The sequence below is a fragment of the Balaenoptera ricei genome, chromosome 2 (assembly GCF_028023285.1).
Source record: "Balaenoptera ricei isolate mBalRic1 chromosome 2, mBalRic1.hap2, whole genome shotgun sequence".
NCBI lineage: Eukaryota > Metazoa > Chordata > Mammalia > Artiodactyla > Balaenopteridae > Balaenoptera > Balaenoptera ricei.
Window position 1 is genome coordinate 59,334,002 of NC_082640.1, and position 18,650 is coordinate 59,352,651.

Sequence of the window (18,650 nt, forward strand, 5' to 3'; positions counted from 1 at the left end):
GTTCAGCATCTGAAACCCATCCGTTCCCAAGGGATTCAAATAAGGGATCTTGGACCTGTGCATATACGTACACATTCGAATTCAGATAGATGATTTGTCATTACGTGTGCGTGCATGCACTGCCTAACATAGTCAAAACCCTTAACAGTGTACAAAGCACAGGCTTCTGTCTAATAGGCATTGCCCTTAACAGTATATGTTCACATACATTATCTCACGTGATCCTCCCAGAACCAGGGGAGGTCTACGAGTATCAGCATTATTATACCTGCAGTTCACAGACATGAACCAACCTCAGAGAGGTTGAGTGACTGGCCCAAGTTCACACAGCTAGTTAAAGAGGCACGAGTCTCAAACCTTGGTCCTCAGGACTCCAGAGCCCGTGTTCTTTCCCTTATACTCCCTTACCCCCAACTGTCTCAGCTACTTAGTGAAAACCATTGATGGGCATCAATGGAAGCAAATGAAAAGTAATTTCAACCTCAAGTCCAATATTCGCACCCTGAAAGCCCCAGCTGCCTATCACACTGACTAATGTCCACAGTGCAGGGGGTGGACTGGGACCCCCTGCAAATTTGGGAGCAGGGTCCTGCCTCCACTGCCTCTGCTGGTCCCTTGATGGTTTCCAAGAAGAAATGGTTTCCCTTCTACCTTCATTAGAACCATCTGGTCTTCAGAGTCAGCTGCAGCCTGTTTGCCTTTCCTGAAGTTCATCAGAGTTGGACATATCTTGGATTTCACAGCAGGGGCCCAGAGTTGACCCAGTGCTTCAGACCATGACCGTTTTATGACAGCACACATGACAGTGGTTTCCAGGCCCCAGGGGAGAGACTATACCACTGACTTTGAGCAACAGAGTTTTCCAACAGGGACTCAGACACCCACCTGCAGGTCCCAGCTCTACCAAGAATAGTCATGGGATCTTGGGTAAATCACTTACCATCTTTGGGCTTTAGACAATATTTCCAAGTCCCTCCCAGGACTTAAATGCTACAGTCCAAGGACTAGAGCCTTCTCAACTCACCCGAACGGTGCCCTGACCAGGCCTTTCACTGGTCAGGGGCCATCTGCAGGGACCCCTCCCCAGACAGCCAGGGTCATCTTGGGGTTCTCTAGCTGGACCTCCCAGCTCTAGTTTTGTTACTTGCTATAAAAGTTTTTTGATGGGAAGGGGAGTTGGTGTAAATACCTACAATAGGGACTTCCCTGGTGGTCCAGTGGTAAAGAATCCACCATCCAATGCAGGGGACACGGGTTCGATCCCTGGTTGGGGAGCTAAGCTGAGCTAGTTTATTTACTGTACTTTAAAAATGACACTAGACAAACACATGATGAAATATCCCCAGACTATGTCCAGGAGGGCACTAAAGTTAGCACTTAAATAGAATCCCAGGACAGCTATGACAGTGGAAGGGAAGGCATCCGTACTAGGAAGAGCATCCTCTGGATGTTGGGCAATAACGAGGATGGAAGAAGTTTATTTGTGATGCCGGTGAGTTTGGTGAATAAAGAGCTAACAGTGAGAACTCAATATTTGTACTCAGTTCTCAGAACTTCTGTTATATGCACTAGTAATATTTGCATGCCTTTACTTGCAGGCAATAAACAAACAAACAAATATATAAAAATATTAAAATCTGATGTCCAAACCACATCCTAAAACAATTATATCAGCATCTCTTGGGGAGGTACCCAGGCATTAGCGTTCACCTGGAGTCCCCAGTTTCCAATGCACAGCCAAGTTTAAGAACTAGGGCTTGTCAAATTTGAATATGATACCTGGGGATCTTGTTCAAATGCAGGATCTGATTCAACGGGTTACGCTGGGGCCTGGGATTCTGCATTTCCCAAAAGCTCCCAGGTGACTCTGATGCTTGACCACAGAGCCCAGTCAATCAGGAAGTCCCTTCAAGCTCAGATGATCTAAAGAGATTGTTCCCTTCCTTCCAAGTACTGACTGTGGTTCTCCTGAGTTCAAACCTCACAGACAAGGTGGGCCGCTAGCCCGCCGACCAGGCCCACCAAGTTCTTCCGTCCCTTCTGCTGCTCCTCAGTGAAGCAGGTTATGCTGGGGTGTCCTCAGAGCCCCTGCATTACAGTGGGGCAGACACATGGGGTGAAATGGCAGAGTCTCCACCTCCACCATTGCAGGGACCAGGCAGGGGCGGGGAATGGGGGCAGGGCCAAGGGGAGGCTCAGCTAGCCTTCACTCTCCGGCTGCTGTAACAATGTACTACAACCGGTGGGCTTTGACAACAGGAATTTGCTGTCCACCGTTCTGCAAAAGTCCAGAATCAGGTGTTGGCAGGGCTGGTTCCCTCTGAGGGCTGTGCGGGAGAATCTGTTCCAGGCCTCTCTCCTTGGCTGGTAGATGGCCATCCTCCCCCAGTGTCTCCTCACATTATCTTCCCTCTATGTGTGTCTGTGTCTACATTTTCCCCTTTTATAAGCACACCAGTCATATTGGATCAGGGTCCACCCTAATGACCTCATTTTGGACTTCAACATATGATTTTGGGGGGGACACAATGTAACCCATAACAGCTTGTTATACAGGAAGTCAGCCCCAAGTTACTAAATCATTTGAGTTTTCAAGAGGAGCCAGAAATCTGGATTTACGTGTGAAATCTTCTGATTTTTAATGTTGGCAATGTCTTCCGTTTTAGAGTAACACTGTGGGGACCTCATGCTATACATCTGCATGCAACCTCTACCTGGGCTGCTCACCTTCCCTGTCCCGTAGCAGCAATGCCCCAGGACAGGCTGCAGCATCCTCCAGCAGGTGTGGCAGCCTCCCCCAGCACCTCCCTGCTGCCCTCACAGTCTGTCTCCCAGCTCTCAGCTCCACCCGCTCCCCCACCACACCTGCGAGATTCCCTCCTCCCTCCTCCGCTTACCTTCCTCTCTTCCTTTCCTTCATTTCCTTACCTTCGTTTCCCTGCCTTTCAAGCCACCAGATTTGTGCTCTTGCTGTTCCCTCTGTCTGAAAGGTTCACCTGGCAAATGAAGTTTTAAGCTTCAGCTCAAGGGTCGTCGTTTCTCTGAAGCCTTCCGGGACTGCCCTTGGCACCATCCTTTCTTCCTGCTCCTAAACCTCTTAAAACCCCCTTCTGTCATTGTGTCTGCTACAGGGCAGTTATTAGGTTTGCTTGCTGCTCTGTCTTCCCTCTTCCCCGTTATCCTGTGGCACCATGGGAGTTGGGAACCAGCCTCACTCATCAGCTCCTAGGAGGCTCGGACAATCACGGATTCAATTCCTGGCTCTGCCTGACTTTTGTGACCTTGAACAAGTCACCCAACCTCTCACCTCAGTTTTAAAATCTATAAAATGGGTATTACAAAAGCCACAAAGTTATTTTGAGAATTTCAGAGCCTGGTACATAATAGGTGCTTAATAAATATTTGATGAATGAGTGAAACGATCACTCAAAGGAGAAGCCAGAGCTCCCAGTTGGGTTGGTGAACAGGCTAGGAGTGAGTTGAGTACAGATTCTAATGGCTGACAACCGTTCGATCCTTTGTTTTCACATGTATTCATTCATTTTACGTTTTAGAGCAGGCATGGTTGGTATCCTCATTTTTACCTTACAGAGGAGGAAACAGGTTCACAGCAGCTGTGTTGCCCCATGCTGTACGGCCACTCAGTGGCGATCCAGGACTAAAGTCCTGGTCCACAGAGACATGGACCTGCCACACCTCTTTCTCCTGGTCCTGGTTTTAGGCAGAGTTGTCCTCATTAGCATTCATGTGATCAGACATCCCAGGCCCCAGACACCTCCACAAGCCCAAGATCGCTGGGGCTGGCGGGCAAGGATGAAGGCTCCACCCTGCTCCACTGTTTGACCTGGGGCCAGGCACCCATCTCTGGGTTTCTAGGTCCCCATCTGTACAATAAACCAGTGGAGTGGGGTGGTAAGAGCATGAATCTGGGGCCAGCCCACCTGGGTGCACCTCTCAGATCTGTCTTAGCTAGCTGAGTGACATTGAACTGGTACTTCATCTCCTGTGCTTCAGTTCCCTCATCTATGAATGAGGACCACTCACAGGACAGTGGTAAAAAATGAATGAATACTCGTGAAGCACTTACTACAGTGCCTGGCACACAGTAAAAGCTCAATAAATGTTAGCTACTTGCCTTAATTCTATTGAGGGTCTCCGTGATCCCCAGGACCCCTTCAGCCCTGGCGCTGCCTCTCCTTGACTCCCAGTCCAGGGCTCCTTCCACTCCATTAACCTAGAAGAAACCCACCCAGCAGGGCAAGTGCAGCCCCATCCCCAGCCTTCCCCGGGAATCCAGTTCTTCTTTGTCCTGTTCTGCTGACTTCCAGATTGTCCCGGCTCAGTGTCCCCAGCCCCCACTACGGAGAGCTGTCCTGAAGACCCCCACTGGGACTCTCGTAGCCCCCAGCTTTCGGGACTGAACTCTGACCTCCATTCTTCCAGCATGAATTCGGCCTGCCTAAGGGCATGGGGCCAGGCCAGCAGGGCCCCTGGGAGGCTGAGGCCCTGGCGCGCCTCCAGGCAAAAGTCGCAAAGCTCAGCAGAAATACCCCGACAGGGATGCAGGTCAGTGGCCTGGGAGGAGCTGGCAACGTGGGGTCTGCGAAGGCAAGGGCTGCCAGCCAGAGAACAAAGGGGTCTTGGAGAGAAGGCCCAGGCCCCTGAGAAATCTACATCAGGGAGGAAATGCCAGGAATTGGCCACATCCCATAGGCAACTGCAGGCAGCTGATGACACCCACTTTTGGCCTGGATTCTGGGATCCCTGGACCCTAAAGTGAGGCCATCTGATTCTGAGAGGGAGAGACCTGTTCCCTATTGGAGCTGTAAGGGGCCTCAGAGCCCTGCTTGGCTCCAGCCCTTTGCCTCTGCTGTTTCCTCTGTCCTTTCCCCTTTGTCTGCCTGTTGAAATCCTATTCACCCTTCACAGCCCTGCTTAAGCTTAATGTCACCTTCTCCGGGAAGTTCAGATGCCCTGGAAGTGAGAGGCCCTCCCCTGGGCTCCCAAAGTGCCTCCCCTTCCCCCTTCATAGCACTCACCACATTGTCTCAAACTTTATTTGGTGCATCTATCTTCCCCACCAGGCTGTGAGTTCTGGAACCATGTCCCTTCACCTCTTAACCCCATGTCTGGCCCACAGTACCCCCTCCACAAATGCTGAGTGGGTGAATCTACCCATGCATTTTATGTTCCAAAAGAGTCTTTTTGCTCTAGAGATTCAAAGATCAAAACAAAAAGAGGATCCTGACAGTAAGCACATGTGTGTGTGAGCATGCTGCAAATACACAGGGCACCCTGGGAATGTGCTAGAATCCCGTAGATGTAGAATTGATTGACAGTGTGTAGCTGTGCTCAGCCAAGAAGTCACCTTTGCCCACCTGCCAGTGCCAGTTGAATCTCCTTGGACTAAGGAGTAAGGGGCCAGAGTTTGACACCCTTTCTTGGCTGCCCAGGCAGGGCACTGCCCCACTCCGAGACCATTTGTCACCAGAATTCCATTTGGAACTCTAAGCCCCTGTCACCCGGCCTCCCACTGCCCCAGCAGAGACCCACTCTGAAGCCTGAAATTCAAATGTTGTGATCCATATTAACCCAGACCATCTTCATCCCAGACCAGGCTGTTTCTCTACCCCCAGAGCCCCACACTATGGCAGACTGAATTCCTCATCGCAGAGGCCTTCTCTGTTGTTTTATGGAATTTCACCTCCTAATAGTTCCATCTGTATGTCCCCATGAACCTGAAAGCTATTATATCATCCAAGGTGGACCTTAACATTCTTCTCATGAAATTATCTATCTGGGTTGGGGCTCTCACCTTCCATGCCACCTCTAAGCTAGGACCCCCCAACACACACATATATAGTTTTCTCCTTCAGCCCCCTTGCCCTACTGATTTTACTTTCTAAATATTTCTCAATCTGCTCCCTTCTCAGGCTTGAGCCCTCTTTATCTCCTGCCTGGACTGTTGCAGTAAACTCCTCATTGGTTTCCATGCATTAGCTCTCAATCTATCTCCTTCAATTCATCCTCCATACAGGTCACCAGAGGGATCTGTTTAAAATGCAATCTGACCAAGTCACTTTTCTCCTTAAAAATCTTCCACGGCTCCCATTGTCTTTTAGTGGAATTGATCAAAGTGGGTTTGGTGCCACACCAGTCTTGCAGGATATTTCACAGATATGAGATTCAGGAAATGCTGCATACCAAATGCCTTTCTTTAAGATTCATAACATACATCAGCATCTTAAAGATGGCTTCGGGGCTTCCCTGGTGGCGCAGTGGTTGAGAATCTGCCTGCCGATGCAGGGGACACGGGTTCGAGGCCTGGTCTGGGAGGATCCCACATGCCGCGGAGCAACTAAGCCCGTGCGCCATGACTACTGAGCCTGCGCGTCTGGAGCCTGTGCTCCGCAACAGGAGAGGCCGCGATAGTGAGAGGCCCGCGCACCGCGATAAAGAGTGGCCTCCGCTTGCCGCAACTGGAGAAAGCCCTCGCACAGAAACAAAGACCCAACACAGCCTAAATAAATAAATAAATAAATAAATAAATAAATAAATAAATATTTAAAAAAAAAAAAAGATGGCTTCATCATCCTAAACTCCAGCATCTTGCTCTCTAACCACGCCCACCTTCCTGCCAGCCCCCAGGATACACGTTCTTCAACTTCACGGGACATCCAGAACTCGAGCCCCTCCATTTTCTCCCCGCCCCAGTCCTGTCAGACCTCACTGGAGCCTGCCTGGTGCCCAGCATCCCTTCTGTGCAGCCTGACTCACCTCTCCCATTTCCAGAAGGGTCTCTTCCAAGGCCAAGAGCCCAACCTTGCAACCTTCCTCTCACTCTTTACAGAAGCCCATCTCCTACTTAATGGGGAAAGGAGAGAACTGAGGAGCTCCTTTCACTTCTAGCTCCCTTTCCTCCTGCCTCCCCCTGAAGGTACACACCTGCACCTGCGCTCTGGGTCTCATCTTCTCTCCTCTTTACCACCTGTATCCATCTTCTTTCTCCTGCATCTTCTACCTTTCCTTGAGTTTCTGCCTTCAGTCTATAAATATCAGATCTCCTCCATCCAAAATGCAGATGCCACCTCCTCTCATAACTGCTAATCTCTTTCTCTCTCCTCTCCCCCATATAGCCTTGCTTTTCTAAAGAAGAGTCTACATTCTCTGCTTCCATTTCACTCTTTCCATTCCAAACTCAATCCGTTGCAGCCTACTTTCAGACTCCACCACCTTCTGAAACTGCTCTGGTTGCAGTCACCTGAGTCACCTGAGTCACCTGTTCACTCCCCTGCCTCCATGAACCTCCCTGGAGCAGCTGGTACTGTTGGCCCCTCCCTCCTTTTGTACAGCGCTGTGCTCCTAGCTGGTAAGACATCACCCTCTGCTTTTCCTCCTGCTTCCTTTGGCTCTCCCCTGCTCACCTGCCCCCTACACACTGAGAGTTTCCAAGCTCCACCTCAGCCGTCTGCTCTTCCCTATCTGTGCCCTGTCCCTAGACATCTCACCCACACTCGTGGCTTCAACTGCCCCCCGCATGCAACACCCACACCACTGTCTTCATCTCAGATCTCTCTCCAGAACTCTAGGAACACACTGCCCGCTGCCCGCTGGTTCTGGATGCCCCAGACAACTCACACCCAACACATCCCAAACAGGACTGATCTCCTGCCCGTGTGCTCCCTTAGCAGCAAATCAGACCACCAAGTGTACAATCCAGACACCAGGGAGTCACCCTGGTCCCTTCCTTCCACTTCCCCTTCCCTGCCAGGTGTAGCTGGTCATACAATATGGTAAGGCCAACCTGGCTGTACAAAGAGAATCACCCTGAAGACTTGTCAAACAGAGCTCCCTGGGCCCTTCCCTGACTTACTGAATCCAAAGCTCCAGGGCCAGGCCTGGGAATCTGATTCCTAGAAAGCACCTCCAGGTTGCTGGCATGCCCGGCTCAAGTCACAGACTGGCGTTCAGGAACCACCATTCTCTAACCCGTCCCCTGCCAGGCTCCACCGCCAATAGCACTTCTGCCTGCCCATGCAGGGCACAGCTTCCTCCCTGGGCCTCCGGCAATGTTTGCCCCATCTGATCCATCCTCCACACTGAGGCAGTGGCAAATTTACTTCCCCAAAATGCCATAGGATCATGGCTCACCTCCGCTAAAACCCTTCTATGTGCCCCCCAGGAGCACTGCTTCGTGGCCGTGTGCACTTAGTGGAGTGACTTCTGCTCACCTCCTATGTCACCTCCGGCCTCACGCCCCTCAGACAATGCACTCCAGCCACGCCAAAGGACACGCGGTCCCCAAACACGCAGCCCTGTTCTACAGCTCCTGGCTTGGCACATGTTCTTTCTGATCATACCCCCTCACTCCCTTAGCCTCTCTGGATAGGATCTTCTTCTTTTTTTTTTTTTAGCTGTGTGTGCAGCTTGTGGGATCTTACTTTCCCTACCAGGGATCAAACCCAGGCCCCCTGCAGTGGAAGCGTGGAATCCTAACTACTGGACGGCCAGGGAATTCCCTTGATAGACTCTTAAGGCTCAAAACAGGCTGGGCTAAAAGCCTGCCTCATAGGCACTATTAGCCCACATGGAGATTGCAGATTTTCTAGGTTTTTTCCCCTAGTTAAATGATGGACCCTCAAGACAGGACCTGGATTTTGATTGGTCACTATTCCCAGGGCCCAACCCAGTTCCCAGCTCAGAGAGGTGGCTGGCAAGATTAGTGAATGGAAGGGTGAAACAAGAGAAGGAATGAGAGATGGCAGGGAGGCGCGGAGGATTTGGGGTGATTCTGCCGATCTGTCCTGAGGCTTAGGCCAAGAGTTAGCTCTTCTCCCCGGCAGGGGCCCTTCTCTGGATCCTCAGGCTGGATCCACAGAAATAACACAGTGGTAGGGTTTGTGCTGCCCTTTGGCTCTGGGGTTCCCCTAGTAGCCAGGCCGGTGATGGGAGCTGCCCTCCCCGCCTCCATGTGACCCTTCATAATGTTTGGGGCATCTGAGAAGTCTTAGCCCCTCCTGTCTGCCCTGGCCTGCTCTGAACTTCATTAACAAGGACAGTGGGTTCACAGGACCCCAGGACGATCTCACACTCTGATCTGGCTGTGCCCTCCCCTTCCTGGATCCTTCTCCCCCCCTTGCTCAGTGCCTGGACAATGCACCAATGTCCTCCATCATACCCGCCCCAACCTGGGCGTGGGCCCCTTCATTTGACCCCTCTGGCCCCATCCTCTCTATTCCTTTACCATGACTTCCCCCTCCTGCCTCTTTTCCTCTTTTCCCCTTTGCACACCCACTGCAAGACCTGCCAGTCACCTTTACAGCTTTCCCTATGGTCTTGACTCCCAGCTTTGCTGCCCTCCACTGTCCTGCTCCAGCCCCTCCCCAGCCTGGTCTGAAGATGGTGGAGGCCATGTTGCGGGGGAGAATTGGATGCGGGCAGAGGCTTGTGTTAGATAGATGGCGCCCCTGTTTTTCCTCCTCACTGTTCAGACCCTCTGTAAAGTGGGTTTGATTCTGTGGCAGCCCTATCCTCTGCCTCCCACACTCAGGATCAGGTGCATAATCTGTGGATCTGGTGCAAAATGAAAATACAGGACCCCTTGACCAAAAATGATTAAGAATTTCAAGATGGCAGTAGCAGATCATTGAACCAACCACTGGGCCCTGCCAAGTGCATGGCCCCATATGACTACATAGGTCTCACATCCATAAAGCTGGCTCTGCCCACACCCCTTCCCAGCTGGTGATGGCTCCTCTCCCTTCTCCTGTCCTCAGCTGCTTTCTAGGACAGCTCCTCGGGGCCTCAGGGCAGGAGCCCAGCCCCAGACACCTCCAAAGGTCCAGAGCCCTGTTCAAAAGGCACTCAGCACAGATTCCCACAGTCCCTCCGGAAATCTTCACCCCTACACTACCTCTGGGCTGCAGGACACATACACCCTTCTCAAATCAGTGCTTATTGATTGAGCCCCACCTGGCTAAGCCTGTGGAAGAGAGGACAAGTTGATAAACACTCAATCCCTGCCCTCCAGGAGTTCAGTTTATAGCAGGATTAAAACTGAAAAAAGAGCAGGACCAAACATGGATTCTGTGGGTTCAGAGAAAAATAATCATATTTGATTAGGAAACGAAATTTCAAAAGAGACAGCATAAAGATGGGCTTTGATGAATGGGCAAGATTTTATTAACCCGAGGAGGAAAAGGGCATTCCAGGGAGAGGGCACAGCAGGGGCAAAGGCTTAGAGGTGGGAAGATGCATGGCAGGTTCTAGAATCCTGAGTTATGTAGCTTGCCAAGGCATACTGATGGCCGAATAGTGGAAAGAGACTGGAAGGGAATTTTAGGGTCTGCTGTGGACAGCTCTAAGAGCTGCGGTGAAGTGTCTGTACTCCTGTACTTCTGTAGAGGAGACACTGAGGGGGCTTTAGGTATGGTGCATATTTGGGATCAAAGGGAGAAGAGAGAAGACTTCCTCCACTTGGCCCTCCCAGCCTGCCTGCGAGTACAAAGCCTCACTTTTCTGCAAAACAGGCCGCTCCTACCCAGGGTTCTGGAGCTTATTCAGTCCACCCCTCTCGAACCGCAGTACGTCTGAGCTACCCACAAGGGTGCAGCAGCCTGGGCTCCCTCCCGCCCTACCAACGTGGAGCACCCACAATCTCGCGCGATCCTGGGTTCTGCGCAGCAGCGCCCAGACGGTGCTGGAGTGGTTTGAGGTTTTTCCACCACTTGCTCCCATGGTCCTGTTTGTGGTGTTGGTGGTGTTGGTGGTGTTATGGAGGTTGGGGGGGTGGGGGTTGGGGGGGGTGGGAGGGGTGCGGAATAGGATCCCGGACTGGGAGTGGAGGCGACTGGGAGTGGGGAAAGGCTCTCATCCCCTGATGGACCCACTACCCACTTATTTTAACTTTATATTATGTATATTCTCAAACAAATGCAAAAGTAGAGAGAATGGTATAATGATTTTCCCAAGTCCCCACCGCCTAGCTTCAACAATTTCCCCCTCTTGGCCAATCTTGTTTCAGCTAACCCTCTCCCACCACCCACTTTAAAGAAGGATGTGAGTAGCCTGGGGGTGGCAGAGGCGCCCCCCCACCCAGAGTTGTAGGAGAGCTGGTGCCAAGCCTGCACCACTGGAGACTGGAACGCCAAGGGGCAGAGTGGGGTCACGGTAGGGCTGGGAGCTGGGCTCACGCTGGGTAGGGGCCGCGGGGGGCGGGGGCGGGGCTGGCGGGGCGGTGCTTGGAGCAGCGCGGGGGTTGGGGGCGCTCTCCCGGAGACTCAAGGCGCGTGGGGCTGGGCGCAGAGCCGCAGTCTCCGCCTTGCAGCTTGGAGTGTGCCCGCTGCGCCGCAGCTGTCCGTGCCTGCCGCCACCTTCCCGCCGCCGCCACCACTGCCAAGATGCCCAATTTCGCCGGCACCTGGAAGATGCGCAGCAGCGAGAATTTCGACGAGCTGCTCAAGGCGCTGGGTAAGCTGGCGCGGACGGCGTGCCCCGACGGGGAGCAGCAGCCGGCGGCGCCCCCGACCCGCAGAGGGTGGGCTTTAGGGACCAACACCAGGCAAGAGGGAGTCCCCGGTGCGATAGATTGGGGCGAATTCCAAGGCGCACCCCATCTAGAAGTGGCGAGTAGAGCCCGGGATCCGCGCATCCAGAGAGCGTTTGCTGGATGCTTGGCGCTTTCCCCGACGGTTCGGCCTTTATCTCGTGCTAGATAATCTCGAGGAGAGGTTATTACTGAAGTCCTAGGTGGGTCAGGGACTTTAAAATTGGGGACTCAGTTTGAGACCAGGCCCTACCACGAAATACACTGTGCTACTCAGGGGAGGCCGCTTACCCTCTCTGAGCCTCAGTTGCTCACTCGGAAAAAAAAAAAAAAATCAGGGCGAGGGCAGGGGGAGGAATGAATCAGTTTTAAGGTTCCCATCTATATATAGTCAGAAGATTTGAGAAGTGCCCGGCCGGTCCTGGGACGACTGGCGGGTGGCGAGGCCCCGTGAGTCGCGCCCATTCTTCCCGGCGCAGGTGTGAACGCCATGCTGAGGAAAGTGGCCGTGGCGGCTGCGTCCAAGCCGCACGTGGAGATCCGCCAGGACGGGGATCAGTTCTACATCAAGACATCCACCACGGTGCGCACGACTGAGATCAACTTCAAGGTCGGAGAAGGTTTTGAGGAGGAGACAGTGGACGGACGCAAGTGCAGGGTGAGGCCCCAGAGTCTGGGCAGCGTTCCCGCGTCCCCGCTCCCTACCCGTGAACCGCTGCAGCCAGAAGAACCCCCGGCTCCTTTTGCAGCCTGTGGCGCCCTTTCCTTGCGGGGCGTGTGCACCGGCTGTTTGCAGAGAGGATCTGTGCGCCGCGTTCCCCTGGGCTCAAGAGAAAGGCCTACCCCAACCCCTCCCCAACCTCATCCCTAAGTCGCCTCCCGAGGTGCTAACAGCCGTGCCTAAAGCGCGGGCTCTGGGTTGCACCGCGTTCCTTGCAGGGCCTTCCGCAGCGTTTTGCTGCGATCCTCAGCGCGAGCGCAGGAGGCGGGGGAGGAGGAGGTTTCAGGGCCGCCAGGTTCCCTGGCCGCGAGGCTGCCACGTTTCCTGCCGCAGGTGGAGCGGTAGCTCTCGCGTCCCGCCCTCCCGGGTCTCTGGGCGCCCTGAGAATGCTCTGGATCCAGTTTCAGCAGTCTCGATGGCCCCGGGACCTCTCCCGGCCGCCCTCAGTTTGGTTTCTTAAAGGAAACGACGGAATCTTTCCAAAAGCAAGGCAGATTCTGCCTGGAAAATGGACTAAGGGCTCTCTCTCTTAGTCCTCAAGGGCAAGAATTCTGTATTTCTTCGTATATCGGTCCCAGGGTGGATGAACGGGTGGACTGAAGCAAGGGGTTGTAAATTCCTTTTTTAGATGGGCAAAAATTGCATTTGGTTGGTCTCTGGAATAGAATGGAGGGCTGGCTCCTCGTGGATTTTGAGGACAGAAGGAAAAACGATTCGCTGCTGCTACCACTTAGTTAAAAAGTGACAAAATGTCTCCCTCCTCTCCCCAAGGTTTAAAAAAAGAACGAATAACATTCGAGAGAGTGAGAAATTGTTTTTCACCTTTCCTGAGTGGTGCCTGTCTGATCTAGAGTGGGACTCTCTGGGCATGGGGTTTGGGAGGACACAGAGTCACAGACCCCCAGGAGCACACTGTCCCACAAAGCAATATTTAGCCCCCAGAGTTAGCACAGCCTGAAAATGATGTCCGGGCTTGGAGCTGGCAGGATTGGAGCCCCAGCCACTGCACCGTTTGTAAAAACAAAAGAGCAGGACAGCTTAGAGGGAAGGTCTGGGAGTCTAAGGTAGAAGCCCTGGCGATAGGCAGGACTCAATTTGGGGACATCCAATGGTGACTACTGCCAGAGACAGTAATTCTGGTTAAAAAAGAAAAATCAAAGGTTCACACGACAGCCTGGAGAGTGGGGCTTTATCCCTGCCCTGCCTAGTGAATGTGTCCCATGTGTTAGTTAAAAAGCAAGTATGTGCACATTCAGTACAGCCTCGGAACCCAGCTGTACAGCATTTTGCTTTGTGCAGACGCTGGGGAAAACTGCAGGGAATCCCTCCTTTTGCCTCCCACCTACAACAGCATGGAGACCCTTCAGACTTAAAACAATTTTTTTCTAGAGACATGTAACCTGGAAAGTGGCCGTGTTTTTATCCTCAGAGCCAGAGACACTCAGGTTTATCAGAGCAGGCTGTGTGCTGCGTCTGATGAGTGCAAACAGAAAGGAAGGCATTATATCCCCAAATCCATGCAAGGAGCAGAGCTCCTGATCTGCTGACTACAGATGTGGTTACAAATACGGTGTCTTTACCATTCTAAAATTTTATACTTCTGATATGAGAAGCTTCTTGCCTTGAATAGCAAAATTGCTTGAAGGGGTCGTCCATTTTGACATAAATGAATCATTGCGTGCCCTCAATTTTATTCCTGGAGATGTAAAGTGTGCCTGAGGCTTTGCTGCTTCAGTGAGTGTGTGTGTGTACTTGTGTAATACAAGGTATATTTATACCCCATAAAATCCGCGGTCAGCCCTCTGAATTTGGGCTTGATATGGCACAGCACAGAAGGTTCTGTGCCCTGCTGACAGGGACCATGTGTTGCTTCTCTGCACAGCAATTATTCTCCCATGCTCATTGTTGTCTCTGCTCCCGCTGCCAAGAGTGTAATTAATGTCACTAATGGTCTTCCTGCCCGCAGAGTTTAGCCACTTGGGAGAATGAGAACAAGATCCACTGCACACAAACTCTCCTTGAGGGGGACGGCCCCAAAACCTACTGGACCCGCGAGCTGGCCAACGACGAGCTCATCCTGGTGAGTGAGGCCCCTTGACCCTGAAACAAGCCTGCAGTGCTCCAGATGTTGCCTGTGGCGGGCCCCACGATCATCACCTTCACTCATCCAATCAGGGAGAGACACTCTTTGCCCTGGGTTAAAATGTGAGCAGAAAGCTTGAGATGACAGTTTAGGTCAGAGGAAATCATTGTTAGATGGTTGGCAGGAGAGAGGAGTGGCTCAGAGGGCAGAGCAGGGGCTAGAGACGGGCTGCCTTGCCGGCCTCTATACAAACCCATGCATCCCTGTGATGACTTGCTGACTTGCTTAAGCTGGCCTCCCCTCCAGCCGGGCTCAGAATGCTTGGGCTCTGGGAGGTACCAGGGTTCACTCTGCAGAAGGGATTCCCCCCACCCCCCCCGCCCCTCCTCATTCCCCATTTTGCTGCCTGGGAAATATTTCAGAAATTTTAGTATGCCTGCACTGAGAGCCTTAAAGAACATTTTTACCCCTGGATCTATAAACTCCAATGGCCTTCGGGAGCCAGACAAGTACAGTGATGCTAATTTGGGGCGGTCACAGTGTTAACACAATGTGGAGGGTGGGGCCTTTGGAACTGAAGAGGGTGGGCTCTACCTTAAAGGTAATCAGATTGAAACATTTTAAACATCCCTGGCCACACAAAATATACCTGGTGAGGCCAAGTTAGAAACCCCTGTAGTTTAATCACACACCTCCTCCCCCTTTATTTAGGTACGGGGGCAAAGAAGACAGAGGAAAGGACACCTCCCTGCCACTCTCCCTTTGTGTTTCAGAACAGACCAAGCTTTCCTTGTAATACCCTTCCCCGTCCCCACAACGCCCCCACTAGAAAAGGGGAACGCTGTTGTGGGTAACCAGGAAATGATATCCTTTGTTCTCCATCAGGCCTGTTAACATTTCCACTCAAAGACTGCCTGCCTGCCCCAGCCTAGCAAGTGTCACCCTGAAATGTCGGGAAAGGAGGTGGCAAGGAATGCTAGGACAGGACTCGCTGTGTGACCTGGGCATGGCCCTTCCCTCCCCGAGCTGTAAAATGAGGGGTTGGGCTAAAGTTTGATCCCTGAGGTCTCTCTCAGCCCTGAAATTACATGTTTCTTCTGCAAGAAGACCCTAAATTGAGCTGTCTCTATTACTTTAACGGAGGCTGCTTGATCTCACTCGCTCTCTCCTCTTGTCCTTCCCTGAGATGATTTCACATACTTTCTTTCATGAGAAAGGACTGGCTTCATTTGCAATCTGGTTAATGTTGTTTCAAGGGCAGGAATAGTTGATGGGGTTGGGGGAGCAATTTGAGGCTGAGACATGGAAATTTAGGAGGAAAAGGCACGTATGGTTCATTGGTACCAGGGATAGAAAATAGGGAGATGATTTTAGAGTTCTTGAGTGTAGCTAAGGGTTAAGTAGGCTCCGTGTGGTCCATGAGAAAGTGTGATTTTATTAATCTCAGTAGTATCTGAGCAGCCAGCGCATGGGCCCAATTCTGCTAGGAGAACTCCACCACTTCCAAATTGCCCACTACAGCTCCACCCGTTTATCCTTCCCTGGCTCGGCAGACGTACATACGAGCCTCAAAGGGAGGATTAATTCTTGGCATTTGGGATCTAAAATGTGGGCTTTTGTTCCAAGGGTTATTATCATTAATAAATCCAAATGTAGGGAGATGAGATGCTGTCTCTGTGTAACAAGAGGAAATTTATTCTAGTTAACGTAAATAAGCTCTCCCAGCACCCCCAGGCTGTAAATTGCCTTCTTTTGAAAATTGAGTGTAGTCCCTTAAACCACTCGGGCACATTATACAGAGAGTTTCTTTCAGGAACCTCTGAGCATAGTTTGCAGGCTGAGAAGGACATTTCAAATGTGATTGGAAATGTAGCGATTTCTTCTTGTTTCGTGAAGCCATTTGTTGGCCTGGGGGAGGTGTCGGTCATTCCAGCACAGGTATAGAGTCCAATCCCCAAACTCTGGCCTTCCACGTAACACTCCATGGCCACAGAGCTGGAAGAGTTTTGGAAAACTGACAAAGTTCTGAGTGGTCTGGACATCTGAGAGGTGAATTTCCATGGGAACCCCCGCTTCACCCTGCCCCAGCACCCAGCATTGTCTGCATTCCTCACTGATGAGGAAAGGGAATAGGACAGAGAAGGCGTCCAGAGCAGGTACAGCTGTGCCGGTGTGATGAGAAGTTCCCTACTTAGAAAAGAGGCTGGTGATGAGCATTTGCTTCCTTCATAATCACTAATGACTAGTATTTCCCTGAAACACACATGTTTGAATAACATCCCAGCTCATGTTCTCTGAGAGCATCTCATGGTCAACTGCGGGACCCAGGGGAAGATCCAAGTATATTCAAGCTCTTAGTTCAGGGCTTTTAACCTCAGGCCCCTTTGACAATCTGAAAGATAGGGACCCTCCCACAGAAAAATGTACGTCTGCAAACAAACATATCTACGTCAGTCTACAGAGTGAGGAAATTGTTTGTTTGTTTTTTAAAAAATTTTGTGTTTTTTTAACATACATATTGCTTTCTCTGTTCCAATTGCCTGTGAGAGACCTAGGAGAGCAGGCCTATGAGTAATTTCTAGTTTTTGGAAGAGTTGAGACAGCTTACTTACAGTGATATCATTTCAGAGGCCGGAAGAAAACCGTGCTCTTCCATTCGTGGAATGATTTGTGTCCTCCCCACAGCACACAAACAAACAGTCACAGAATAGGAGCTGGAAAGAACTGTGGGATCTTGTTCAATTGCACCCCTCCCCTCAACTCCCTCCCCCCTCCACCCCCAAACTGTCCAAGAGACCAGAGCAGTGCCCCAGCTCACCCAGCTGTGAGTTGCAGAGCTGGGTCTGGATGCCGATGATACTGTGCTTTTGCAGTTGAGACCATGTTTCTAGCTTGCAGGTAACCTGAGTATTACTTATACAACATCTCAGGTGTCTCCCAGGCTGGACAGTTGCTTCCTGGAAGGTACTTCTACACCCTCTCTGAAGCTATCCCACCTGGCTGGTCAGTGCTGAACCCCAGGGCTCCAGCTGCCCAAGCCCCTCGCTCTCTTGAAGTCACTTGAAAAGAGACAGAACCACTTCAGAAATGTCCAATATGGCATACTCCCCACCACCCACTTCAGTTTAATTTAAAAAACCAAAGCCAGGAAACTTGCATTTTTTTTATGTCAGCATTCCCAAGTTCCAGAAGCAGTGGAAAATTGCACACACCATAATTCTATACCCCTGTTGCCTCTCTGCCAATACAGAGTGTAAGGGAGAAAAAAAAAAAAAAAAAAAAAAGAAAGAAAGGGAAAAAAAAACCCTTAGGGCTGAGCATGAGCACACCGCACAGGAAATTGAATGTCTGCTACAGAGTTTTTAACAGGGCAGTAAGTGGCCTTATTAGCGATCTGCTTTAAACATTTTTGCACAGACATCTGCACTGATTGGTTTTCCTTCTCTGCAGACATTCGGCGCCGATGATGTGGTCTGCACGAGGATTTATGTTCGGGAGTGAAGGCGGCTGGCTTGCTCCTGCTTTGGGGGTGGATTCATGTTCCCCCGAGGAATGTCATAGTTCTGAGCTCCCAGTGGACCTCCTCTTCCCCAGTATCAACATTAGGTGATCCCGTTTTCCCCACGATAATGCTGTAGTGTTTCCCCCCAAGGCTTCGTGCCTCTGTGTCCCCGGTGCTCCATAGTTTGGCGTCTCTATGGTTTCATCAGTCATTAAACTGGTTGTACACACCTCAAGGCTTTCTCCTTCTTTGGACTGACTCTTCGGTTTCCACACAAGGCCATGGTGTACCTGTTGACCCCAGCACTGCATTGGTCTGCGTAGTGATTTCTGCTTCTGCCTGCTGCCCAGGTGCAGTGCTTGGAGCATACGGCAGGGGTTGTGAGCTGGGCTTCCTCTGACAGGATTCACACTGCAGATCCAGGTGTGCCTGGACCTCACATGTTGTTTTTTAATTGAATTAGCTGATATATTGGTGGTTCCCAGCAGGAAAGGGAGGGCATATTCAAAAGGGTTAACTGAGGAGAGCTCAGAATGAAGGGACTATTTACACAGGCATTTACGTGGACAGGATGAAGAGAACCAACAAAGGATGGTGAGACACTCAGAGACAAGCAGCAGGGAACCAGTACTCCCCTAGACAGAGGGACAGAGGGGTCACCAGACCACAAGAGCTATAGCCTGGGAGAGAGGCCACCACCGTGTAGGAGCTGTGGCAGTACACAGAGGAATGTGATCACTGCCAAGACAATGGCCCCAGTATGTGGGTAGATGGAGGTTCAGAGGGTGGGGGGAGAGTC

At 51.5% G+C, this 18,650-nt stretch overlaps 1 protein-coding gene across 1 annotated transcript; it reads left to right on the plus strand.

Annotated features, from left to right (window-relative positions):
- Positions 1 to 11,288: 11,288 nt before the first annotated feature.
- Positions 11,289 to 18,086, plus strand: CRABP1 (cellular retinoic acid binding protein 1). Its single transcript, XM_059915427.1, has 4 exons — positions 11,289 to 11,469; positions 12,025 to 12,203; positions 14,233 to 14,346; positions 17,800 to 18,086. The coding sequence occupies exons 1-4, from the start codon at positions 11,400 to 11,402 to the stop codon at positions 17,848 to 17,850; spliced, it is 414 nt and encodes a 137-aa protein (XP_059771410.1). The 5' UTR covers positions 11,289 to 11,399; the 3' UTR covers positions 17,851 to 18,086.
- Positions 18,087 to 18,650: the final 564 nt, after the last annotated feature.

What these genes read in the sequence shown, in the direction of transcription:
- CRABP1 (XM_059915427.1), top strand. Translation starts at nt 11,400, where the DNA reads ATGCCCAATTTCGCCGGCACCTGGAAGATGCGCAGCAGCGAGAATTTC. An exon ending in TGGACGGACGCAAGTGCAGG is followed by an intron (nt 12,204 to 14,232) that starts GTGAGGCCCCAG and finishes TCCTGCCCGCAG; the next exon opens with AGTTTAGCCACTTGGGAGAA. An exon ending in CCAACGACGAGCTCATCCTG is followed by an intron (nt 14,347 to 17,799) that starts GTGAGTGAGGCC and finishes CCTTCTCTGCAG; the next exon opens with ACATTCGGCGCCGATGATGT.